Here is a 26,249-nt window from a genome sequence, read left to right as displayed (position 1 = left end):
AAGTTTCCTTTTAAAATCAATTTAACTTGAAAAAAAGTCATCAATTTAGAGAAAACATATATTCGATACATTCAGCACAAATGTGGCAGAAATCACACCAAGGGAACAAAAGTAGCTGGGGCAGGGGAAAGGCAGCCCAGGTGGCTGGGGCAGGATGCCCATAACTTTCCATCTGCTCATCTGCATTTCCCAGTCTCCCTTGCAGTTGGTGATGTCACATGACTAATTCTGGCCAATAGGCCATGAAGGGGAGTGAGAGGTAAAGGCAGAAAAATCCCATATGCCATTTTCCAGTCGGGTTTCCTCTGCTGTGGTGTCTGAGGCAACGACAAGAAGGGGGAGCCTCCGTCAGCCCAGGCAGAACAAGGCTAATGCAGTCCACAGTGCACATGTGTGTTAACACTATGACACAGGGTTTGCTAGTTACTGCAACAGAACTGAGCCTAACCTGACTAATATGATTGGTCTCGTCATTCCCTTTTCACAATGAAGGAGCTGGGGCTCAGAGAGGGGGGTGACCTGCCCAAGGCCACTCAGCCAGGGAAGAAGGGGGGTCTCTTTCCCCAGCCCAGGGCTAGGAAAGACCACTCCCCCGGAGGTGCCTGCTGCAGCATTACCTGGAGGACCCTGTCGAAGGGCTGGAGGCCCCCACGCTGGGCGGGCCCCTCGGGGCGCACAGTGTGGACATAGACACCCTTCTCCAGGAGGCCGTCTGAGACGCTGAAACCAAAGTCATTCCTCGTGGGGTCCTTGTACAGGGTCACCTGGGAGCAGAAGGAAGAGGAGGTCCCTGGAGTTGAGCTCCGGCCCCAACTTCCCACAGTAGCCGGAATCCTTGGTCTGGCTTTCAATGTCTCTGGGATGCAGTCCCCGCCCAGAGGCACTCCGCACACCTTTTTGCGGCGCCCATGGAGCTCCCCCTCCCCTTCTGCACTCAGCAGGCCCCAGGCCCCAGGTCGACACCCATGGAGCTCCCCCCGACCCCCCGCCTTCTGCACTCAGCAGACTCCAGGCCCCAGGTCGACGCTCTCCATCACAACAGAGGCCCTTCGGAAGGGAGTTCCTTTCAGTTCGTCCAGTCCTCTTGCCTCCCCCTGGAGAAGGTCTCAGTGGGTGCCCGCGTGTCTTCACTACCCCTAACACTTGCTCATCCCCCAATTTACCCAAGAGCTGGCTTCAGGCTCAGAGGTTTCTGAGGGCTATCAGGGGAGAGGGTTTCTTTCTCCTCTGTGTTATTCTTTCTATATAGTAACCTACAGATGGCAAAAATGCTGGCTTTTTACTTAAGGCGGTAATAAATATATACACATAATATGTGGAAGCCTATACACACAGTAACTTAAGTTGAGAAAAGTGAGTCTGCTTAAAGGAAAATATTAATAGCCCAGCGTGCATCACAGGTGTGTGTGTGTGTGTGTGTGACGGGAGTTTTGAGAAACCAGTACAAAATCCCCATTTCACGGTGGAGGAATGAAGGCTGAAGAAAAGCGGGCCCATCTGGAGCCCATGACCAGCCTTCATGGCACCAGGACACACGCCCAGGCCTCCTGTGCGCCCCCCCCGCCCCCCAGCACCCACCTTGTGCATCTCCAAGGGTGTTGGCAGCAGCAGCTCCTGCATCTCCTCCGGGGAAGGGCGTACCTCCCGGCCCCTCCGCCAGGGCCGGTGGCCAGGTCTGCCCTTGAGGGCCACGCTCTGCACGGTGCCCGTCATGATGGATGCCTGTGAGGACACAACCCTTCGCTCAGACACTCACTGTTCTCAGTCACCTCTTTGGACACCGACTATGTGTCAGCCTTCAAGGTCACAAAGGTGAGGGGCATAGAGGCGCTGCTGCCCTCCCGGGTCTCTCAGGGTTGGTCACTCACACCAGCAATCAGAATAACCATCCTTGGCACTGAATTAGCTCTAACTCTGTGCTGGGCTCAGTTCTAAGCACTTTATACGTCGAACTTATTTTATTCTCTACGGTATTACAAGACCAGAAAACGCCATTATTTTTCTCCACTTTACGGATGAGGAAACTGAGGGTCAGAGAGACTAAGATTTGAACTCAGAGTCTGGCTCCGAAGTCGAGGGTCTTAACCACTCTGTTACCTTGTTAATTGCAAAAACAAATATGATAAAGTTACACACGGCAGTTAAGAGTCACAGAGGCCTGGTACATGGGAGGTGAGGACAACAAGTCTGGTCCCGTGTGAGAGGTCAGGAAGCGTCTTGAGCTGAGATCTAAAAGATGAGCAAGAAAGGGGGTGGGGAGGGAGAGGCCTGGCAGGCAGAGAGAACAGCCTGTGCGAGGGCCCTGCAGTGGGAATCTAGAAGAAGGCTGGAGGAGGGGCACAGAATGAGGCTGCAGGTGAGGGCTTGATCCCACACGCCCCTAGGACTACAGTGAGAAACATTAACTTCATCCCAAAGGCAATGGGGACACTCTGAAGGGTCTGTGCAGGGGGCGGGGGGCAGGGTCAGATTTGTGGACTTAGTAGCATCTGCCAGCTGCTGGGTGGAGACTGGGCTATAGTGGTGGGTGTGGAAGCCAGCGGGGAGACCTGCGAGGGACCATGCAGTTGTCCAAGCAAAAGATGACTGTGGCCTGGACAGGGATGGGGACAGTGGGGAAGGACAAAAGGAGCAGACGTAGGACATATGTCAGAGGTGAAGCGAAGGGGAACTCCGGGAAGGGTGAGCGGAGTCAGCAATGCTGCACTCGAAGGGAGCGCCACGAGTCCGTGACCCTGAGCGAAATCTATTCACATTCAGACCAGGAAATCCAGAGGTGGGAGTAGGGGGGCGCTTCTGGGGTCGGTGGGAGGGGAGGATGCACTTCTCACCCGTGATATTATCATTTCCTAGGCACAAGGCTATTTGCCCAGCCTAGAAACTTCTCTCCTGCCCATCACAGTCTCTGAGTTTCCACTATTAATATATTTTTTATTGATTTCAGAGAAACATCAATGAGAGAGACTCATTGATCAGCTACCTCCTGCACACCCCCTACTGGGATCAAGCCTGCAACCCAGGCATGTGCCCTGACCAGGAATTGACCTATGAATCGGTTCCTAGGTCGACGCTCAACCACTGAGCCACGCCGGCGAGGCTCTGAGTTTCCACTATTAATACAAAGTTCTCTCTGACATTGCGGCTGGGAGTTTGGGTCTTTTAGAGATCCGCTAAGGACCAATTAGGGCCAAAGGATTGGGGTGGGGTGGGGAGGAAGAGAGGAGAACACGAGAGGATGTTGAATGAAGAGGCATAGAGACACCTTTCTCAGTTCTTACAGCTGGTCCTCACCTGCCTGGAGAGCCAGGGTCCGAACAGAAAGACCAGAGGCTCAGAATCTTGGGGTAATAGGATCATTAGACAATGAAAGCAGGGTATACACCACAAGCGCTTGGACCCCTAGAACTGTAGAATTCTAGGACTTCCAATTAAAATGCAGACCGAGCTGATACAGAGAGCTCGCATCTCCCTCCAAATCTTACGGTAAATTAAAAATAAAATTTTCAAAACAAACACTTTCAAAGCGAAAAAATAAATAAATAAATAGAGACAGACACGAGCAGGAGTAGAACCATTTGGCCTGTGGAACCAGATGTGCTGTTAGGAGCTGGGGCGCCCATTCAGGGAGGAGCGGAGAGCTGGGGGAGTGCCGTCCCTGATGGGGACTAGAGATGCCTGCCTGCCAGCTCAGGGGTTCGGCAAGAAACCATCAGGACTGTGGGCTGGGAAGCCATGTATGAGAAAGAGAAGCCAGCAGCTCAGGTGACCACTGACGAAACATGAGCCAGAATCTGCCTTCCATAAACAGTGTGATAGAGACACCACGCTGAGCAACGAATGAAAACCTGGTGTGGAACTGAAGTTCAAGAGCCACCGCAGACCTCAGAGGTGCTTCAACAACACAGAGCACGTGCGGGAGCCTCCAGGAGTAACCGCTGCTGAGAGCAAGCACGACAACGAAACAGAGTCCACCTGCTCACGAGACCGCGGACGAATGAATTTGCACCCAACGAACTAGGGTCGGGGCAGGGGGAGACATCTAAAGAAACTTTAAAATAAGTCTGCTTAAAGTATGCAGAAAAAAAAAACAAGAAGATGAGACATTAAGAAAAAAGACTGGGAAGAGTTGAAAAATAATGAGAGAGTAAATAAATAAAAGATGTGGAAGTGGAAATACAATATTTACGAAGTGGGCTAAACAGTAGATCAGGGGTCCTCAAACTACGGCCCACGGGCCACATGCAAATACAAATATTGTATTTGTTCCCGTTTTGTTTTTTTACTTCAAAATAAGATATGTGCAGTGTGCATAGGAATTTGTTCATAGTTTTTTTTTTAACTATAGCCCGGCCCTCCAACGGTCTGAGGGACAGTGAACTGGCCCCCTGTTTAAAAAGTTTGAGGACCCCTGCAGTAGATTCACAGCCAGGGAGAACATTAATGAATTGGAAGACAGAGTAAGGGAAGCAACTAGAACACAGCCCAGAGGAAAGGCGAAGGGCTGCTCTCCGCATATGAAGGAGCTGCGGGAGTGACCCCGTCGGGCCTTCCCTAGCTTCTCCAGGGCAGCCTGCTCCCTCACGGGCGGTGCTGACCTCATCATACAAGGCTGCACTCGCCTCTCAGCTTCTCGGGCTCCTCACTGCCGGTGCTGAAAACGATGTCGACATCCACAGGCTCCCACAGGGCATGCCCACAACCACGTCCACATAGGGCACATGCACACACAAACACCAAGCTGTTCCTATGCATCCAAGTATGCACACTCAGACACACATGGTGTGAGAAGACACTCAGCACTGCATGCATGAGCATGCTCACATGTATGCATACACACATGGTCCCAATGCACACACGATGATGCCAGACATGCTCACATGTGCACACCCCCTGCTGTGCCAACCACGATGCTCTCAGTCACACTTGCACACATGTCCATGCACAGTCTGCACGTGTGTCCATGCACAGTCTGCACATGTGTGAAGATACCTTTACACAGAGGGTGCTGGGTGAGTGCACACATACATGTTACACGTGAGCACAATCCCACCAACATGCTTGCCTCCCAAAGGTGCACACACCAGTGCGCCCAGAGGCAGGTGCCCCACGCAGGCCCGCAGGGCAGGTGGCCTACCTCCAGTTCCCTCAGCAGCTCTGACTGACCACACGACTCCAGGTCTTCGAGGGCTTCCCCAAACACGCGCCAGAAGCCCTCCTTGTGGGCAGGGCCGGGGGCTGGGCTGTAACGTAGGAACCAGAGAGTGTCAACTCCTGGTAGGCGGGTGGGCAGGCAGGCAGGCTGGGCCTGAGGAGTCTTCTAAATGGCCATCAGCGTTGGGCTCGAGGGGCCAGAGGGTGGGCAGGCGGGCATCCTCGGTGGCAGTGCTGGGGCCCCGGGGCAGTGGTAGGTGACACGGAATGAGGGGAAGACGCAGCTAGGGGCGGCCAAGACTGCCGGTCTTAGAACAGGGGCAGATGAGACGGGGTGGAGAGCAGTGACACAGGATGCCTGGGAAGAGAGACAGACGGAAGGACAGACAGACAGACAAAGAGGAGATCCATGGTGTAGCCCCAGAGGACGGCTTCTGGCCCCACCCAGACACATGGCACCATAGGACAGTGACAGGGACAGAGCTGGAGCCAGCAGGACACAGATGGATGGAGAGGATGGAGTATTTGTGCTGGGGGAGGGGCTGAGACCATCCCATAACTTCCATCACAGGCTGTATGAGCCCATTATCAGCTCTAAAATCGAGTCTCATTAGAAAGGTAATAAGTCACACATTTCAGAGTTCACAAAGCCATCGGCCATGCACCAAGTCCTAGCTCTTTATAGCCTATGTATGCTATGGTTTCAAAGCGCTTCCTCTCTCCCAAAGGCACACAGGCTTTCCTCCAGGGAGCCTCAGGGGCAATAAAGCAAAATAGCTGCCTCCTTCCCTTCCCATTTTAAGATGAGAAGACCAAGGCTGAAGGACATGCTCCCCATTTAAGTCCATTGTATGAACAATTGGCCCATGGAGGTGAATAAGGAAGGGCCCCTGTTCTCCGGGAGCTGAGGACTCAGTCACAAAGTGTGTATGAGCACCTCCTGGGTGCTAGGCGCGGAGCTAGGGGTGCCACGCAGAAGGGACGTAGAAGAGCCAGGTAATTTATCCGGTAGACAGAGGTGGCTAGTGCCACTCGGAGGCTCAGGCGAGCAGCTGTACCAGCAGAGGGAACACTGTCATCGGCCTAAGGAAGCCAAGCATTCCAGAGGCGGGGAAATTTGAGCTGGGTTTTGAAGGATGAGTAGGTGTTGGCCAGGAGAGGAGAGGGAAAGGTGTTTTGGGCAGAAGGAACTGCCTAACCAACAGCATGGACATGGGCAGGGGTGGCCAGCTCTCTGCAGGCGCCTCCTCCTTTGAGGGAGAGGCTGAGATCTCTGAAGCCAACATCACAAAACCACCATATCCACGCGCCAGGGCTGGCGCCCATGACCCAAAGGGCCCTCGAGCCATCTGATCTGAGTCAGGAGGGCCTGGGTTTGAGTTCTGAGTCTGCTGCTGGAGACTCCCAGACTGGGAAGGGCAAACCCGGCTGCTTCCACCTCCCCACCTTTGCCCTGCTGTGCCCTCCACCCAGCGAGCTCCTCCACCACCTTTGCCCTGGCTGTGAGAGTCTGCTCCACGTTTCCTCCTCTCCCAGGAGAAGCCCCTCCTCGGGGCGGACCAGACTCTTCCACTGCCTGCACCGCTGCCGCACAGGGACCGTGACCCTCACCATCCTGCCCAAGAGACCAGGACCGTCTCCTTCTTCACGGCATTCCCACCACAGACCTAGTTGGTGGCTCCCAATCCTCCTCTTCCTCCTCCTCGGGGAAGCTCTTGTCAGCAGGGGCCGGGGTGTAGCTCGTCCTCCGGGGCTCGGTGGGTGGGGGGCTGCCTCTCAGCCGGCTGGGCTGCCACTCCTGGGGGCTCACAGCCCGGGCTGTCATCTGTGGAGTGTAGGAACCTGGCAGGTGGAGACAGGGGGTGCCTGCATCCTCTCTGTGCCCTTCGCGTGCCCTCCTTCCCAATCCATCTCTAGCAGCGCTGGGCGACCCTGAATATGTCTGTGCCCTCTCTGGGCCAGCAGGACTACCCAGCGTGCCCTCAGGGCTCCTGCCACCCAGGTCCCTATCTGAGAAACCCGTGACTTTCCCAGTCCTCTGGCGGAGGAGTTAATGCCTGGGGCTCCGGGACCCTGCCCCAGCTCCGCGGGGCTGGGCTGGCTGATGCCGTGCTGAGAGGAGGTTCAGTGTTTTGACCATCCTTCTCGCCCTGCCTGTGAGCGCTCTTAAGGTCCTGCCTGGGGTGGAGCTGACAGATGCTGACCAAGTGCTTGAGATGAGAAAGCCAGGACCCAGAGAGTGAGGATCAGGGCTGGGAGCCACCTGAGGCCACCCAGAGGCATCACACTAGTTCCCTGAGCTGGGCTTTGGGGAGTCCCTGTGGCTCTGGGTCACAGAGACCAGAAGGCCAACCACCGGACTCAAATGCTCCCTGTCCCTCCCATGGGTCTCAACATAGATGGACGGGGGCATCTGGTCCTAGGAGGGCACCCCAGAGGTTTCTACCCCAGGCTGGATGGTGTAGGATGGGGTGGGAGGGGCTTCCTGCCTTTCCATCTTTAATTGGAGGCAGTGAACACTGATGGAGCCCCTGCTGTGCTGGCATCAGGCAGGGATGAGAGAGACAGCAGAGGTAAGGCGAGCATGGTCTCGGACCTCAGAGTAGGGTGCTGTGGAAGCTACACAGAGGATGTGTGAAAGCCTGTGTCCGTGATCTAGGAGCGAGGGGCCTGAGAATGGCTAATGGGGCCCAATCAGATCTGTCTTCAGGGAAGGTGTCCCTAGAGGATGGAGCGAGGAGCAGAATAAGGAGGCCTCGGCCCAGGGAAGAGCCTTGCAAAGGCCTGGCAGTTGGGGAGACCCAGAGAGAGCATGTTGCTTGTCCAGGGGCTCCGAGGTGTTACCTGGGCCCCCAAAGCCACTCTCTGTGGCCGAGCTGTCCCAGGACTCCAAGGCGCTGTCCACGCTCGGCACAGCGGGCGAGAACCGGGCTGTAAGCTGCCCTCCTTTGAGTGCCTCCGGCGGGTCCTCATCCGCATCACTGGGCTCGCTGAAGCTGCCTGACTTGTGAGGTGCGAGTGGGCCTAGGAGGCAAAGTGGGGTGGGAGTCACTGCCACTGGCCTCTGACCTCGGAGACAGAGATGCCCAGAAAGCCTCAGTTTCCCCACTGGAGTCTGGTGTGGGAATCCACAGGCACTGAGCCCCCTTAGCCTGCTGCCGGGCAGTCTGACAAGTGGGAGGTGCCACACTGATAGACAAACCCATTTCACAGATGGGAACACTGAGGCTCAGGGAAGCTGAACAACATGCCCAAGGTCACATGGGAGCAACAGTGGAGCCCAGATTAGAAGGAAGACCCCAAAGCTCCTTCCACTGTAGTCCTGCCGAGACACACGGGACAAGTCCAGGGGGAGCTGAGGAATGCACAATTATGGCCACAAGGTGCAGCAAGCAGTCTTAAGAGGCAGGAGGTGATGCAGAACGGGGTTCAGACCCAGACTCTGCCCCACACCAGCCATGTGACCTTGGGCCCACCTCTCCCCTCTCTGGGTCTTGTCTCCTCAGTGTCTCAGGTATCCTCCCACCTCCATAGGGGTCAGCAAGGATTCTGTGAGATGAGCTGAATGGTCCCAGGGAGTGGGGGGAGGCTCACGGTCTAGCTGCTTCTTGATCTTCAGTGTGACGGTCTCACCAGCCACCTGCAGGAGGTGGATGGCCTCACTCAGTGGCCGGCCCTTGAGGCTAACGCTGTTGATGGCCAAGATACGGTCCCCAACGTGGATAGCGCCAGTCCTGGGGAGGAGGCACAGGGCAGAGGGTAAGAGCTAGGCACTCAGGGTTTCAGAGTGAGGAGACGCCCTAGGAAAACCGGGAGCCCCAAGGCACACGCCCGGCTGACCTCAGGTAAACCCAGCTGCAAAAAGCCAGCAAGTGTGATTGTGAGTTGCATTAACAGAAGTATAAAGTCTAGCGTCTGGGAAGGGATTATCCTGCCTAACTCTAAAGTTAGGTTCTAGAAACAATGTCAAGCATGAGTTTTGACCATGGTTTGAATCCCACAAACTAGCTGCCAAGTTCTAGCTACATGACCTTGGGCTAGTTTCTTAACTTCCCTCAGTTCCCTCCTCTATAAAATAGGGGTGATAATACACATTTTATCAAATTAATATTGAAGAAGGATGGATGAATAGAACGGGTTAATGTTTCCATCCAGCAGAAATACATGGGTAGCTGTTCCCTCTCCCTGGGCCTCAGTTTCCCCACCTAGAGAATGAGCATAATCCCAGGGCCCAGTGGTTTCTGCCCGGATACTATCAGAATAACCTGAGGAGCTGTTTGAAAATGCAGATGCTGGGCCCCGCCCCCGAACAATTAAATCTATGGGACTGGGGCTCGGGAGCAGCCAAGACTGAGGGTGGGAGAGAAGTTCAGCATCTGCTGAGGATGCACTGGACCCAGGTGGGGGAAAAAGAGGTAGAGGATTGGGGCGAAGGTCTTAAACCCCAAACTTAGATGTTCCCTCCCCCAGGTGGGAGCTCACAGCGGGTCCATCCCGGGGTGCCCTTATCTTCAGCTTTGCCCAGCAAGCTCCCCTGGGGCCTGGGGAGTGAGTGAGTCAGGGAACGGCAGATTCGGGGAGGGATGTCCGAGCTGTGCCACCAGCCACAGGTGGCTACCAGGTCCCTGAAATGTGCTGGCCTGAAGTGAGATGTGCTGAAGGTGTAAAATACACACCGGACTCTGAAGATGTGGTATGAACAAAAGAATGTAAAATATTTTGTTAATAATTTTTGTGTTGATTACATGTTGGGATATTTTAAGGTTCATTTTGTTCCTTTTTGCTTTCCTAATGTGGCTGCTAGAAAGCTTATAAATGAATTGGTGGCTTGCATTATATTGCAGTTGGATGGCAAGCTAGATCAGCCCAATGAAGGCAGAGGGAGTTGTGTGTTGCGTCCCCGTCCCCAGTCCCCAGGCACCCAGAACGGGCTGGCACACTGTAGTTACCCAGCAAACGTGGGAGTGAGACATTTGATGTCAGAACGGCCCACACTGGCCTCTGCAGTCTACCAGATGGCCAGCAGGGGGCGCTCGAGGAGCGGGGATACCACAGGAGCTGTCCTGTGGAGTCTCCAATCCTTAGTTGTGTGTTGCGTCCCCGTCCCCAGTCCCCAGGCACCCAGAACGGGCTGGCACACTGTAGTTACCCAGCAAACGTGGGAGTGAGACATTTGATGTCAGAACGGCCCACACTGGCCTCTGCAGTCTACCAGATGGCCAGCAGGGGGCGCTCGAGGAGCGGGGATACCACAGGAGCTGTCCTGTGGAGTCTCCAATCCTTCTGCACCATCTCCTTGTGTGGCCCCTCCTGCACCGCGTCCTCCAGGGACCCCTCGTGCCCCTCCAGCCAGGTCAGGCTCCCCCTTCACAACCAGCTCTTCTCAGTGCTGGGAGCTTGCTGCCCAGCTGAAGGGAGAATGCACCATCTCACCCACGCTGGTGTGGCCGACCTGTGAATCCTGTGGGGCCCCTTCCACCTCTGTCCCAGCTCTCGCTCGAGGAGCGGGGATACCACAGGAGCTGTCCTGCGGAGTCTCCAATCCTGCTGCACCATCTCCTTGTGTGGCCCCTCCTGCACCGCGTCCTCCAGGGACCCCTCGTGCCCCTCCAGCCAGGTCAGGCTCCCCCTTCACAACCAGCTCTTCTCAGTGCTGGGAGCTTGCTGCCCAGCTGAAGGGAGAATGCACCATCTCACCCACGCTGGTGTGGCCGACCTGTGAATCCTGTGGGGCCCCTTCCACCTCTGGGTCCCAGATCTATCTGCTTCCCCAACCAACCGAAGAACCTGGGACATCCCCTCTTCCAGCTGCCACAGTTTTTGGGACACTCTCCACGGGGAGAGGATAGCAGGGCAGGCCTCCAATGTGCCAGGGAAAGTCCCAGGCTGTGCTGTGATCCAGGTGCTGGGACCCAGGGTACTGGGCTCGGCCCCTGTATATGAAGGCACACAGGTGCTCCAAAAAGGCTCACAGTGCTGTCTGCCCCGCAAGGGAGGCAGCAGAGGGATCAGCACATTATCCAGCACTGACCCGGAGCTGGGAGGTCTGCAGGGCTCTGGCCTGACTGTGGAAATGAGGCTCAGAGAGGGAAGGGACAGGCTCCATGTCCCCCAGAGCATAGATGCTGGAACACAGGTAAGAATCCTGTCTGGCTAATCCCACAGCCCAGTTCTGCCCCTGGCCTGCCCAGTGTGTCCCTACAGAGCCGCGGCTCACCTCTCAGCCAGACCACGCTTGGTGAGGCCGGAGATGACAATGGGGTCAAAAGGCTCCTCCGTGCCTGAGATGGTGATGCCCAGGGGGCCCCCGTAGCGTTTCAGCTCCACCGTGTAGCTGATGGCACCCGTGGTCTCCTGCTCATCTGCAAGGGTGGCACTCATCAGGGGCAGGATCCAGCAGAGCAGGGTCCAGGAGCTGGGTACCTCCAGCTCCCCCAAACCTTGGTGCACTGACTCCCTCATACTCATCCATTCACTCATCCATCCATTGACACATTCATCCGTGCTGTGATGGCAGCTGGCGCAGCCTGGGGGCCCTGAGCCCATCTTCTGCCTCCACAATGCTTCCTTCCACCCAAACACCACTTAGAAAAAGAAGGAACAGGAGTGAGGAACAAACATTTTAAAATGCAGATTTCACACGCCACACGGAATAGAAATAATGATCGTGATAATGCTAATCATGATGAGAAGAAACCAGATTTCCAACTTTCCTTAAAAAAAAATCAGCCAAGAGACCCTCTTGCCCAGGCAGCAGGTGGTGACAGCCCCTCTGGATCAGGGATTTGCCCTTCAATGGCCCAACCCTCGCCCTTCCCTTTTGCCTCCCAACCTGTACCATCGCTCTTACCTCCTGTCAGTTCACTCGCTCATGTCCCCGTCTGGCCTTAGCTGTGTCTGAGTTTGCAGGGTTTGCTTATTCACTCGCACATCTACCCACACAGTGGTGCGGGGATCCCGCCTTTCATTCACACCCCACCCGCTCATCTCTCACAGCTGCTCCCCGCGGGCCACCCCTGCCAGGCTGGTGACTCAAACCCCCACGGACTCACAAGGGCCTTGGAGGGCCCCAGGGACAGTGAGGAGTCTGTGGTGCCGCCCCTCCCTGCATCTGTCCAGTCAAGGGGTCTCCACCAGCCAGCTCTCAGGTGGTACCACCACCTCCCTCCCAGGCCAGAGGGAGCCCCGAATTGCAAGCTGGGAACCGCTGGTCTGGGGGACCTCGAGAGGTGGCAGGGCAGGGTGGGGCCATACCCGAGTTGTCCTCGTCCTTCCGGATCTTCAGCTTCACCAGGTCCTCACACTGCCTCAGGATCTGCACGGCATCCTCCATGGCACAGTTGTCCAGGCGGATATTGTCGATGGCCAGCAGCTTGTCCCCTGGCTCGAGGGTGCCAGTCCTGCTTGAGCAGGGGTGTGTGGCAGGATGGAGCCTGGCATATGCCAGTGCCCTACCCACCCCCATGGCCTACTCACCCCACCCCAGGCTTAGGGGTACCCCTACCTGTGTGCCACACTGCCTTTCTTGATGTCAGAGATGGTCAGCGGCTCCCCTCGCTTCCTGCTGGCCGCTGGAGGAAGAGAGGCCATGACTCAGCCTGGGGCAGGGGGGACCCAGGATTGGGGCATGGACGTGGGGCCACAAGCCCTGCTCCCACTGCTGCCTGGTTGGGTGGCTGTGAGCAGATCAGCTCACCTCTCTGTGCCCCAGTTTCCCTTCTGCAAAGTAGAGGTGATGCCACACACCTCATAGGGGCATCCTGAGATTAAACTAGATACTGCAGGCTCCTGGCACATAGTAGGTGCTCCATCCACATCAGCCATTTTTTTCCTCTTGCCCATCCCCCAGTGAACTGTGAGCTCTTTGCGGGTAGCTGGTGTCTGTGTTCCCAGCACCTGGCTCAGGCCGGTACCCAGAACTGCATGATTCTTCCACAATGGCCTGCAGGGAGTGTTGGCTACTGACGGCTCACTGCAAAATTCCATTCTGGGAACCCCCTTTGGCCAAGGGAGTCGCCTGACCCAAGGTCATGCCGCTCCTGGTGCACCCTACATCCAATGGCTGGTCCAGGAGATGATGCACAGGCCCAGCTCCAGCCTCAGCTCAGGGCAACTTGCAAGGCCTCCCAGCTGAGAGCTAGCTCTCCAGTGGGATTAGCTGAGCCTCTATTGCTGCTGCACGGCAGCTCCACTTCTCCCTGTGCCCAGTCCTGTTCCCTCATGGCAACAGGTGTTGATCTTAAGAGGCCTCCTCAGTACACCCCCTGCATGTAACTCCCTGTCTGAGCAGCTGTTTCCTGGGGAACAGGCCCTAAGGCAATGTGTGTGGCAGGAATGGCTAGTTTTCTTGAGAAAAGAATCCATTTGAGCTAATGGGTTTCCCCGTTAGTGAGCAGGTGGTCGGATTGCCTCCTAGCCCGTATGGCATCTTTGCAGATGAGACAAAAGTGCCCTTCCAATCACTCCCGAGAAAATGTAAGAAAAGTGTAAGTCCACTTTGAATGGGCATCCCTGTGTCAAGTACAGCCTGTGCCATTGCACCTGTGGCCCTGCCCAGAGGTGCCTGGGCTGGAGGCAGCTTCCCGCTCTGGATGGCTTACACTCCCACCTCCATCGACTGCAGAGCCCTTCAGGACAGTTGCCCCTCCATCAAGCCCTGGGGTGGGGCTGAGGATTACGCCACACAGGAACGCGGTATGGGCCACCTGTTCTCAGAAGGCAGTCCTAGGGAAATGGTGTCCCAGCAACCCTTGTCTGATCTGTGGTCAGTTCACCAATGTGTGTGCTGCCCTCACCAGAGTGGACACCTGCCAGGAGGCCACCTCAGCAGGGCGGTGGAGGTAGTGATGCTGTGGCCAGGTGGCTAGGGTCTCCACTCCCCTCAACCTAACCTTTTTCCTCTTACGGTCCCCAGGATAGAGCTGGGCTGAGCCAGCCTCCTGACTCCCAGGCCCCAGTCAGTCTCATTTTCTCGACTCATCAATTCATCCTATAATTGTTCATTCATTCATTTGATGAAAACTTACTGAGTGGCTACTATGTGCCAGGAAGGAAAATAGCAGTGAACAAAACAGACAGAGATCCCCGGCCGCCTGGAGCTGCCAATCGAGTGGGGGCCACAGATAATCAACACAATTTAAAGGGAGCGTGTCAGGTGATAACGCGTGTTGTGGAGAAAAATAAAGGACAGGGACCATGCAGAGGGCAGTGTCATTTTAAATTGGGTGGTGGGGAGGGCCTTGCCAAAGTGACAGGTGAGCAAAGGCCTGCAGGGGTGGGGAAGAAGGCAGAGGGAGCAGCCAGTGTGAAGGCCCGAGGCCGAGAGGAATACTAGGATAGCCTGTCCAGGGGACAGCCCGGAGGCCAGCAGTGGCTGGAGTGGCCAGGGAGCTGGCAGGAGGCGATGTCAGAGGTCACAGAGACCAGGTCACAGAGGGCTTCATGGGCCCTGGGGAGTTCACCCCATCGGACACCCAAAGGGCCTGCAGACTCCCATTGAGCAGAGCAGAGACCAAGGCTTTGAGAAGCTCCCGTCTTGCTTATGGAGAGAGCGGGGCAGTGCAGGGCGCAGGGAGCCCAGGCAGCGGGTCCTCCCACAGAGCCCTTCCCTGGGCCAGGAGGTGGATTCTTTCTCCCAGCAGGCGGGCTCACATGCTCCCAGGGGCAGGCAGGACGGTAAGGAGGGGACGGTACGGCGGGAGGGGACTCACAGCTGATGGTGATGCCCAGCTCCACACCACGCCTCTTGGGCAGCTTCACGTGGAAGGTGCCGCTACTCGGGATGACAGACTCTGGGTACAAACAGACGTGGATCCACGTGAGACCCAGCCCCACATCGACGCCCGCCCAGCTGGGAGGGACCAGCCGCGTCCTGCTTCTTACACCCGAGAGATGCGAAGACCGAGGCACGTGAGCTGACAGATTGGTTCAAGACAACCAAGCCACCCGGTCAGAGTGGCACCTGGGACTGGAACCCAGACCTCGCGACAGCCAGCTGGGGGTTCCCCATAGCCAAGCCCAACCTAGTTGGGATCCAGCGACGATTTCCTGAGCCTGAGCTGGGTGTGATCACGTGATTTATCTCATCGAACACAAGCAGCATCCCCCGTAGTGAAAGGATTCTACTCGCTATTTTACAGTTGGGGAAACTGTGTTCCATCCAAGGTCACACGTTGTCCAAATCACAAGACCAGAATTCTGACCTGAGTTCGGGTGCAAAACCCACCCTGACACTGATGAGCGTGGAATGCCTTCCTCCAGCCAGCGCCTTCCTCCCCACGGTTAGTGCTCAGGCGCGCAGCTGTGCCCCAGGCAAGAGCAGGGCCGAGAGGAGGGAGCAGAGGGCTCCAAAGCGTGAGGAGGAGGCGAGGGGCACGCACTCACCCGCCACGTCGAACTCGATCTCCAGCAGGACCTTGTGGGCCAGCGCCGCGTCCCGCAGCAGCTGGTTGGCCTCCTCCATGGTCCCGTCCTCGGTGGCGATGCCGTTGATGGACAGCACGCGGTCCCCCACCTGCAGCAGCCCACACCTGAACCCCGGGCAGCCCCCCAGAGGAAAGAGGCTCCGTCACCGGCACAGCTCCGTGGGGAGCTGGCCCACCGTGCAGGTGTGAGTCTCAGCCCTGCCCCGCTCCAGGGCGAGAGCCTCAGGCAGTTTACCCTGTGGCTCTGGCTAAGGGTCTTTGCTGGGCCTCAGTTTCTCTGTCTGTCCGGTGGGGGTGATGCTGTGCCTTACAAGATGTACAGACAGAGGACTCTGACCTCAGGCCGACAGGGGCGCGAGTGCTGTGACCCTGGGCCAGGGAATCGGCTTCTCTGCGCCTCGGTTTCCTCATCTATCACAGGGGCTGGTGACGAAGTCGATGTGGTGGTTAAGTGAGATAACTGGTGAAGCCAGGCGTGGTGGGTGACTCCGTTTCCCTGGCTGTCCGTGAGTGCCCGGAGGCCCAGTGGGGAGGGGGCAGTAGGCTCACCTCTCGGCCGGGCTGTCAGGCTCGATGAAGCGCACCAGGGGCGGGGAGGACAGGGTCTCGGTGGCGAAGATGCCACCCTGGAGCTGGAGGCCAAAGCCGCTGAGGGGGTCACCGCAGAGCACAACCTCCGTGGTCTCTGTGTGCACGATCTGCCCGCCTGGCCCCACGGTGCTGGAGGCCAGAGACACTGTGGGGCAGGTGGGCACGGCACTCAGTGGGGCCGACCCGGCCAGGCCTTCCTGTGGGAGCCAACCCAGCCCCGGGCCCAAGCACCTGGAGTCAGAGGGACAAGGCAGTGGGAGTCCTGACTCGCTCTGGTGCCAGCCAAGTCATGGCCCATCCTGAGCCTCAGCTTCCTCATCTGTACCATGGAGTCGTGATTCCCACGTGGCAGGGCTGTGGCAAGGGAGGGCAGAGACCATGGCTTACATGAACTCTTGTGCTCCCTTCTTCGCTGCCTCCTCCGCCCCATTGTGGTCCGGGGGCTCATGGGCTGGGATCCACGGGGAAGGGTGCTGGGGTTGGTGTGGTTCATGACCGGCGAGGAAAACGGAGTCGAGGATAAGGCTGGGGAGATGAGAGCACAGCCCTGTGAGCCCCGGCAGGGCCTTCCCCCTTACTGCACAGGGGGTGCCAGGAGCCACCCAACCACAGAGAGACACAGGGATGCCTTTGCCCACCCCCTGACCACGCGCTGGGTGACCTCGGGGCCTCAACAACGGCAGGGTTTTCACAGATCCAGGGAAACCCAGCTGCCAGGACAGGGACCCATCTCATCACTGCCAGGTGACGCTGGGCAGGCCCCCAATTTCTCTGAGCCTAGGTTTCCTCCCCCACGAAACATGCACAAGTCGCATAGGTGGGCACGTTACATCGGCTCTGGTCGTGGCCGGCAGGTGTGGACCAGGTGGGCGTCGTCCTGTAGTGGCCGGGCCGGGGGCTGTGGCAGGAGGGCACACAGGGGGCCCAGCGATGTGGTTGCTCACTTCTCTGCACCTTCACTGTGGCCATTGGAGGAAGACGAGAGAGAGAGAGAGAGAGAGAGAGATTTAGGGGTTGATGGAGTCTGAACTCACCACGCCTGCCCCCACACCACCCCCCACCCTCCCAAGGCTACGCTCCCATCTGCAGATGAAGTGAGGAAAGCAGGACCACAGATCCTGAGCTCCCCCTGAGCCAAGGGAGGCAGTCAGGGTTGTGCTCACGCGTCCCAGACGCTCATGATGTGCTGGGCACTGTGCTCAGGGCACAGCCATGGGGCAGCAGGGACAGGGGAGGAAAAGCAGGCCCAGCCGAGGCCGCAGGGGGAGGTGGTGGAGGGAGACTTGAACCAGCAACTGGTTCTAGAGCCTGGGCAGCCTCAGGGTCCCAGGGCCTGGCCATGCCTGCCCGCTGCTAGGCTCTCAGGGCAGCCTGTGTGCCAGGGCTCCTGGGCTGGTGGAGTCTTGCTCAGACCTGCATCCTCCCCTTTCCACCTTTCCCAGGCCTTCCCCGCCCCGTGAATTCTTTGCCTCCAAGTCCATCTAAGCATCTGCTTCCCTGAGGCCCTCAGAGATCCCGCTCCCCCCACCTGCCCCACCTGATCACCCAAACTGGCTGCCGTGTACCACTTCCTCCCCGACTGCCCAGGGCCTACCCCGGCTCTTCCTTCTGCTGTGGGGCTTTGAGGGGTCCAGTCCATGGAAGGAGGGTGAGGACCCACCTCTCTCAGCCCATTGATTCTGCCTTCCTGCACAGCGCCCCCACCCTCACCGGGGGCTTGGTGACCCTGGAGCCAGCTGCCAGGTCACTTGGACAAGTCATGAAACCCCACTGTGCCTCATGGTCACTATCTGTGCAATGGGACTATGACAGTGGCCACCTCCTAAGGTAATGGGAGGGTCAGAATGAGTTGATCCATATGATGCCCTGAGATCCTCCAAGGGGACCCACCTGCCTCTGAGGGCTTCAGGGGCCGCCGACTTTGGGGCGCAGGCAGGATCTCCAGTTGCACTTTCTCTGACACACTGGCCAGCAGCTTGGTGGCCTCGAGCAACGAGCAGTGCTCCGTGCTGGTGCCGTCGATGGACAGGATGTGGTCTCCAGCATGCAGCGCTCCACTCCTGGCCAGAGGAAGCGGGGGAGGAAAGCTGGTCTGGGTGGCCTCTTCCCCTGCTACCCTCTTCACCATGGCAGTGCCCAGCATGTGCCTCACCTGTCCACCACGCTGGCTGGCTTGATGCGGTCGATGGTGATGACTGGCTTGTTCCGGTGGGAGCCGGCGGTGAGCGAGATTCCCAGGGCAGACCCCGGCGTCTTGGTGATCTCCACTATCAGGGGCCCCGAAGCATTGGCCACGGTATCTGGCACATGGAATGGAAGAAGAGTTTGAAGTGCAAATACTGAGCATGTTCGTCCCTACCCTCACTCTGCTGTCTCGATTGAATCCTCATTGCCAGGTTGGGATCATTGCACCCATTTTACAGACTAGAACACTGAGACATGCGGAGGGGAAGGCTGTTTTTGTCCAAGTGCACACAGCCGCTGAGCAGCGGAGGAGGGGCAGGGATCGGGTCTGAGGGGCTCTGGCCGCAGGGCTTTGCTGGACAATGCTACCTTGCTCACATTTATTGACAGCCTGCTGCATGCCGGCCCGGAGTTGGTGTCCACTGCAACCCTTCCCCGCCTCAGAAAACGCCCCCCCCCCCATAGACCCACCCAGTGGCCCAAAAACAAAACCTAGCTCCTCTGTTCTTGGTACCACCACCATGTCCAAACGCCAGCAAATCGGGCCGGCTCGACCTCATCACATTTCCTGAACCTGCCCCCTACGGTGTTGCTCCTCAGCCACCAGCCTGGTCCAGCCACCCTGGCCTTTCTCCCACTGGGTGGCTGCAAATTAGAAAGTCCCTCCCAGCCTTTCCCATCTCTCTCCCTAACTTTTTTTGCAGCACTTACTGACGTCTGACACTCTCTCTATTGGACTCATTCTGGTTACTGCCCATCTCTCCCCACAAGAGCGTCAGCTTCAGGAGAACAGCGACCTCTGTACTGTCCTCAGCAGAATGCCCGTTGCATCAAACAGTGCCAGGTTCATAGTGCTTATTGCCCAGATAAGCTCAGAGAAGCTGAGTGACTGGCCCAGGTCATCCAGCCTTTGCAGTGGTGAGGGTCTGTGCCCACTACATGCTCCCCCCTCCCCCGGGCCTCTTCCTGCCCAGCCCTAGCCCGCAGGCCCCGGCTCACCTGGAATGGCCACGTCATACTCCACCTGGAAGAGGGCCTCGTGGCTGCACTGCCGCAAAGTGGCCAGGGCCGCGGCGAGGCTGGCCCCGTGCAGGGGGATCCCGTCCACGCTGAGCAGCCTGTCGCCCACCTTCAGAGAGCCCTCCCTGCGGGGAAGGGCCCGGTCAGCCACCTGGCCCGGCGCGAGCACTGGGCACAGCCCTGCCGAGAGGGCGTTGGGTAAGGTGGGCACAGAGGACAGAGGAGGGGCAGGGAGTGGGGTGAAGGAGAAAGGGACGGGACAGGTGAGTGAAGGCACGCATGAGGAGTGACAGGATGAGCGGCTAGGCCTGTGCAGATGAATACATGGGCGGGGAGACAGGAACCGGGTCTGCTCTGACATCTCCCACCCGACCTGGTGCTTAAGACATTCAGTCCTGACTCAGCCCTAGAATGCCTGCGGGGATGGCCCTTGGGATCACCACGCCCTCCTGCCCCGGGGATCGACGAGCGCGCCAGGGTCCAGAGAGGACGGCAGCCCTGCCAGGGCCGCCCGGCGTCAGCAGTGGGGTGAGCTGGATGCTCCATGCTGCCCATCACAGATTCCCTCCCACGGTCCCACCTGGCTCCTCAGCAGTGATTCTGTCCTGGTGACAAATGGGCCTGGGAACCAATTCACCGAGGGCCTTGGGGTGGGGCCCGAGCTGGGGTTCACCTCGGCTTGGGTCAAGTCCCCGCCCTGGAATGCCGGCCCCAACAGGTGGCCAAAGCTATTCTGGGAGGTTCTATGAATAGCTTGTTGCAGGGCCTTGTTCCAGGACAGATTTAGATTTCTGACAAGGCCCTTCCAGGCGTCTCTTAAAATGGCCAGGAATCTCCCACTGGGACACCAGGCGCTGGGAACTGGGCACACTCCTCCTCCACATTCTCTCCTCCTGCGTGTCTGGGCAGGGCCGGGGTGGGCAGTGCAGCCAGGGCTGGGAGGGTGAGGGCGGGGGCTGAATTACAGAGGGCCACAGTGACGGCAATCACCGTGCCCCAAATCGTGGGTCTGAAATATTGGACCCATTCCACAGAGAGGAAAACTAAGGCCAGGGAAGGGAAGAGCAATGTGATACTAAGGCTTGTTTTCCCACAGTCCCCTGAAACCAGAATGTTGGGGAAGAAAGAGCTTGGGGTCTCTCTCATTTGGGGTTTAGTCCTGGCTCCACCAAATACTCCCTGAGAGACTATGGGCAAAGGGTGTACTCTCTCTGGACCTCAATGTGCTCATTTGGAGAATGGGCACAAAGGCCCCAGCTCTGCCTTCTTCACAAGGAGCTGAGGTTGGTCAGCACAGTGCGAGGCTGTAAGGTTTCCTCTGGCTCAGGCTCACCTGTCGGCAGGGCCCCCAGGTCGCACATAGGTCAGGACAAGTGGGCGACACCTGTGGCTGTCTTCATGGGCCCCTCCTGGACAGAGTTCAGCAAGAGGCAGAAAATCATCTACCCACGCCTTTCCTGATGCCCAGAGACCCTGACCCAGGCCCTCAGCGGGCTCTCCCCATTACCTCTGTTTGAGGACCTTATCCTTGCTACTCACAGACCCTCTTCTGAGATACCAGCTGTAAATCCCACCTCCCGCCAGCCAGTAGAGGGGACATGGCCAAAATCCTCTCCCTGCTAACTGGCTTGCTTCCCTTCCTCGGATCTCATCCTGTTTCCCTTTCGGCCCTGATGGCTAGGCGGCTCCAAACTTAGCTCTCAATCTCAGTGGCACCACCATTTTCTGAAACAGCTTTTCCCTCACACTCCCCTCAACCACCTACATTTCATTGCTTGGCAGCTTTTTCCATTTAACACTTGGCTTAATAGTCCTGGGTTCTTTAAAGTCAGAAGCAAGATATAGATGACATATCCGATTTATGCACAGATTCATCAAAGCAAAACAGAACATACACAGAATCAGAATTAGCCACTTTCCCGCCTCCCGGCCCAAGGGTGACAATTACACTGACCTCTCAGGACAAAGCCAAAGCTATTGGCCTCCTTGTAGAGCGAGATGTCCACTGTCTTTGACATGATCCCTGGGTTGTTCTCCGGGGCTAGAGAAAAACGGAGGACTCCCCTGAGTCTCTCCGTCACATCGCTGAGCTGGCAGATGTCCCCAAAGCTCGTTCCAGGAGAGTTGGGTGACCAGTCATGGAGACTATAGGAAGGGCAAATTTCTCCCCATTTAACGGGTAGGACAACTGAGGCCTAGAGGGACCCTTTTCCTAGAACCCACTTTGTCCATCACCTGGAGAGAGGAAGGGGCCTGCCCACCCTCACACAGGGACAATGGCGGAACTCAGGCTTGAATCCATGGCTGGTGGGCTCAGGCCAGGGTTGAATTCAAACAGTTACCCCATTTCCAGGCCAACTTTGAAAATTCAGAGCTAGGCCACTGTACTCTATGCAGGGTGATAGGTTGGGGAGAGCGGTGGGGCAGGGGACAATGTATTCAGCCAATGTTCCCCAAACTTGCCCCCTTAAGGGAAAAAAGAATCTGCAAATAAATATGTAATATGACCGTGAGTTATAAACAGGACCCTGCCACCCCCTGGGGACAGCATCCTGTGGTGGCAGGCAAAGCCCCTAGGTGAGGGGTGGATGTCTGTGGTCAGTCTCCAGGTCCCACCTTCCCTATCTGGCACGATCCCCACCACCCAGGCCCTGGCAGGGAGGCAGCGGTGTCCACCCACAACCACGGCAGCGGAGAAAGTTCCCTGTCCAAGGGCACCCACCGGGCGGGGGCAGCTCATACTCCACCTCCAGCACCACGCGCTCGCCCACGTTCTTGAGCAGGGTGATGATCTCATCGTGGCGGAGCCTGGTCAGGTGGATCCCGTTCACTGACCGAATGTAGTCGCCCACGGACAGCAGGTCACTCCTGGGAGCAAGGAGGCCAGAGCACAGGCATGGTGCCAGGTGCAGCATTCACACCCACCCTCCCACGGGATCCTCATGTCACCCGGATCCTCGTTGTACAGAGGGGGGAATGTAGGCTCAGGGGTCAGACAATGTCCGGGGTCACACAGTGAGTGAGTAGGACAGTGTGGATGCTAACCTAGACCTGTCTGACACCCAGGCCTGGCATTTCCCCACAAGGCCAGTCTGCCTGCCTTCCCTCCTCCTGGGGGGTCACCCACCGAGCTCTCACCAGCTGCAGGCGAGCCTGCAGAGGGACCAGATCACCCCCGTTGCTAGTCCTAGCAGTCTTTCCTGCTTTTCACCGCTCATCTGTTCTGTTCAACTGAACACTTATCAGTGCCCACTCCATCCAGAGAGGCAGCAATGGAGAGGCTAATTCCCAGGTTTCACGGAACTCATGGTCCAAGGGAGCCAAAACAATGGGAAATCCAGGGCAATGTGTGCAGAAGGGGCACATGGGGCTGTGTGAGCAGCGCGGCTGTCCCAGTTTGGGGCTAGGGGCTTCCCAGAGGCAATGTGGAGGGATGAACAAGAGTCTGCCAGGAGGCTGTCATGGGGAATGAGACTTCCAGGCAGAGGGAACTGTATAGGCAAAGCCTGGAGGGCCTGGCTGAAGGAGGCACAGTGGCCGAGTGAGCACCTGCTGTAAAGGCAAAGAGAGGAAGCTGGGGCCTAGAGGCGAAGCCCCCACTGCAGGGCTTCCTTCTGCAGACACCCAGCTCTTGAGAGCTCCTGGAAACAACTGCCTGATGGCTTTCAAAGCCCTAGTTCGTTTCCCACTGGCCCCTAGCCCCCTCCTGCTGCCCCCACCAAGCCCTCTCTCACCTGGCCGCCAGCCCCCCGGGCCTCAGGTTGGAGACCCTGGGCTTCCCATCCTTGTCGGTGCCACCTGAGATGGTCAGGCCCAGCGTGCTGCCTTCTTTCTTGATCAGCTCCACCACGGTGACCCCTCGGAACTCCTCTGCTGACACATGGAAGATGAGGGGGCAGCACGGGGCAATCTGGGGCCCTCGGCGCCAAAACAAGTGAGGCTAACACGTAAGGTAAGCAGGGCACTTGGCTGCATTACGCTGGGTGAGATATTTCCTTTTTACAGATCAGAGAGGTTATGTGGTTGGTCTAAGGTCACAGAGCAAGTTAGCAGCAAAGCCAATGCTGTCTGACCCCCACCCAGAGCTCTCCTTGCCTCCAGGACAGAGAAAGAGGAAGGGGAGGGAGAGGGGTTCGGTACCTGGAATGCTCTGTCTGCGGCAAGCCAGGGCCGAGTCGGCGCCTCCTGCATCCTTGCCTCCTTTGGAGTAAGGCCCATCGTCTGCAGGCAAGAGAGAGAGAAAAAAAGGCCCAGAGCTCCATTTTCATTTCCATTCAGGCCAACCTTTCATGGGTGTGGCCTGAAAGAGGGGTTCCTTCCTGCCACCGGCTCCACCGGTGTCTCTGCTGGGGGATCCTTGTGGCTTCTCCTCCCAAGGGCGGCTCTATCTCTGCTCTTGGGGCTGAATGACATTCTTTTGAACATTCACACTGTTCTGTGGTTAAGCATCTGCACAGCCCGTGGGGCTAGTATTATTATTATTATTATGGGTAATATTATCCCATTGTACCTGTAAGGAAGCTGAGGCCCAGAGAGGGACAACTCATGCCCACGGTCACACAGCTGGGGAGTTACGCAATGTGGGTTAGAACCAGGGCCTGCTGACTGCACCACCTGAGGCTGTGCTTGCACACCTGCGCGGACAGGGAGCCCCCTCGCAGGCAGGCAGGTGTCACAGCCCATGGGAGACAGTGCTGGCCCTGAGCAAACTCAATCTGCAGTGGCCCAATGAGTGATCTTCATGAGGACTGCACTTTTACAGCACGAGCCATATTCTTAGCCATTCTAGGCAGCCTGCACATGCCCCCCCAGTCCGGTCGCTTGCCCTTGAAGAATAACCTTCCTGCCTCCTTCACCCCTGCAGCGCCAGCTTGGCCCAGTGTTACGATCACGGGCTCAGGGCTCAGCCTGGCCTGAGTGCATATCCTGGCTCAGCCATTCACCGGCTATGGGGAGATCACTCTTCTCCCCTCCCACAGCCTCCTGGCCACAGCAAGACCTAACCACTAGATGCCAGTAGCACCCCACCCCGGTCGTGACAACCCAAAATGACTTCACACATTGCCAATGTCCACTATGGGAGCAATATTGTTCCCCCCAACCCCCTCCCTGCTCCCCCCCGCACACACACACACCTTGAGAATCACTGCTCTAGAGCAGCGGCCACCAACCTTTCAGACCTCACAGACCACCGGTTGGCCGCCGCTGCTCTAGAGTGAGGGTTGCAGCTCAATCTGGGTCTCACAGAACCCCAGTGCCCTCACTCCGCTCTGCAGGCCAGGGCTAAGCTCCCTTTGCTGGCCAGAGGAGGTAAACAGCAAATCAAACAGCAGTTACACCCGGAATCATTTCTAGGGCCTCTGGAGTTGGGCGCCCAGCAGCACTGCTCACCCGTCTCCCCCCAGGCCCTCTGTTCACACCAGCCAGCAACGATTTAGGCAACACCCCATTAAGTATAATGCCTCCCATTACAGTTCTCTAACTCGCACTCCATTTAGATTCAACAAGATGTTTCTGAGCTAATAAAATTAATAAGATTGGGTTATATCAACTGTGCGACAGCGAACGTCTCTAGTATTTCATGAGGGCAATTCTGGAATTGAAATCGGTCTTATCCTGTGCAAATGAGATTCTGCTGCCACTGGACAATCCGGGGCAGACCAAAGATAAGCTTGCTGGCTCCAGGGTTATGAGTCTGGGGATGGTGGAGGGGGAGATGATCTCTTAAGGAAAGGAGGAAGCTGAGGATAAATTCGCCAAATTCAGAGCAGTAGGATCCCAAAGAATAGAGTGGAACAACAGTGGGTTAAAGGTGGAGTTTTGAGCCCTGATACTAAAAACAAAAGATTCAGAGCCTGCCCAGCCGGCATGGCTCAGTGGTTGAGCGTCAACCTATGAACCCAGAGGTCGCGGTTCGATTCCCTGTTGCCCGGGTTGCGGGCTTGATCCCCAGTGTGGGCGTGCAGGAGGCAGCCGATCAATGATTCTCTCATCATTGATGTTTCTATCACTCTCTCCCTCTCCCTTCCTCTCTGAAATCAATAAAAATACGTTTTTTTAAAAAGGTTCAGAAACTAAGACGGAGGAACAATGCAGGATTCTTTCTGAAGCAAAGGATGCAGGATGCTGGCTGCCAAAGGCCAGGACCCATTCCCCGAGGTGTCTCTGTGGAATGCTCCAAGTGTGTCCCCTCCCTTCTCTCCTCATCCCAATATTCAGATCTTGCTCTAGTGAACTACTCAGTGCTGAATTGAGCTGCAGGGACAGCAGAGACAGCTGCTTGTCTCAACACTGAGTGGCCCCACCTCACTCCTTCTACAACTTCTTGCTGGCTTTGGGCTGAGGCTGTGGGCCATCTCTTTTCCTAGCAGTCAAGCGGGCCTGACAGTGTGCTGCAAACCAGGGTTCATACAACTGTTTGCAGACAAAGAGTCAGTGGGCAATAAGCGAGGACGTGAGCCTTCTCTAGAGAAAGCGTTTTAGGCTGTGGCTGTGCTGACCTCTTGTAGAGGTGGAGGCCACTCTAGAGAGGTGAATTGCCGGATAAAATTGGCTATCTAAGACCCACTGCCATATTCAGAAAGGCACGCATAAGGAATGCTACAATGTTTGCTGATTCCTGTTTAGAAGGGACACAGCATACCACTGTCACAAGCTTGGGGGGGGGCGGGGGAGGGAGGGACTGAGGCAGCATGCAAACCAAGAATCTAAGCAGGGCCAGAATTACCATTGGCTGTGTGACTTAAGTCTCTATTTCTCCATCTGTAAAATGGGGGGGATGGGGGGTTATCCCTGCCCTTCCATCGTTGGCTCTAGCCAGCCCAGGCTTGAGAATCTGAAGAAATGATTTTATTTATAGAAATCCCCAGGAGGTCAGGC

At 57.0% G+C, this 26,249-nt stretch overlaps 1 protein-coding gene across 4 annotated transcripts in view; it reads right to left on the bottom strand.

The window, feature by feature from the left end:
• GRIP2 (glutamate receptor interacting protein 2) overlaps nucleotides 1-26,249 on the bottom strand; it is a 49,482-nt gene that overhangs the window by 2,946 nt on the left and 20,287 nt on the right. For 2 of the 4 annotated variants that reach the window (XM_006758319.2, XM_006758322.2), the window contains exons 2-23: nucleotides 23,511-23,591; nucleotides 23,105-23,240; nucleotides 22,093-22,238; nucleotides 21,325-21,411; nucleotides 20,704-20,779; nucleotides 19,350-19,495; nucleotides 18,319-18,466; nucleotides 18,057-18,226; nucleotides 16,997-17,125; nucleotides 16,554-16,691; nucleotides 16,125-16,311; nucleotides 15,535-15,680; nucleotides 14,862-14,942; nucleotides 12,656-12,722; nucleotides 12,406-12,551; nucleotides 11,369-11,513; nucleotides 8,746-8,885; nucleotides 7,996-8,175; nucleotides 6,819-6,993; nucleotides 5,135-5,240; nucleotides 1,579-1,722; nucleotides 618-764 (exon numbers count right to left, since the gene is read on the bottom strand). In XM_006758319.2, the coding sequence (XP_006758382.1) occupies nucleotides 618-764; nucleotides 1,579-1,722; nucleotides 5,135-5,240; nucleotides 6,819-6,993; nucleotides 7,996-8,175; nucleotides 8,746-8,885; nucleotides 11,369-11,513; nucleotides 12,406-12,551; nucleotides 12,656-12,722; nucleotides 14,862-14,942; nucleotides 15,535-15,680; nucleotides 16,125-16,311; nucleotides 16,554-16,691; nucleotides 16,997-17,125; nucleotides 18,057-18,226; nucleotides 18,319-18,466; nucleotides 19,350-19,495; nucleotides 20,704-20,779; nucleotides 21,325-21,411; nucleotides 22,093-22,238; nucleotides 23,105-23,240; nucleotides 23,511-23,591 (2,921 nt within the window). Of the gene's footprint in view, nucleotides 1-617; nucleotides 765-1,578; nucleotides 1,723-5,134; nucleotides 5,510-6,818; nucleotides 6,994-7,995; nucleotides 8,176-8,745; nucleotides 8,886-11,368; nucleotides 11,514-12,405; nucleotides 12,552-12,655; nucleotides 12,723-14,861; nucleotides 14,943-15,534; nucleotides 15,681-16,124; nucleotides 16,312-16,553; nucleotides 16,692-16,996; nucleotides 17,126-18,056; nucleotides 18,227-18,318; nucleotides 18,467-19,349; nucleotides 19,496-20,703; nucleotides 20,780-21,324; nucleotides 21,412-22,092; nucleotides 22,239-23,104; nucleotides 23,241-23,510; nucleotides 23,592-26,249 lie in introns of those variants that run through there. The other 2 variants (XM_006758320.2, XM_006758321.2) reach the window with 2 other exon arrangements.

The sequence above is a fragment of the Myotis davidii genome, unplaced genomic scaffold (assembly GCF_000327345.1).
Source record: "Myotis davidii unplaced genomic scaffold, ASM32734v1 scaffold73, whole genome shotgun sequence".
Taxonomy (NCBI): domain Eukaryota; kingdom Metazoa; phylum Chordata; class Mammalia; order Chiroptera; family Vespertilionidae; genus Myotis; species Myotis davidii.
This window is presented reverse-complemented; position numbering and strand designations above follow the sequence as displayed.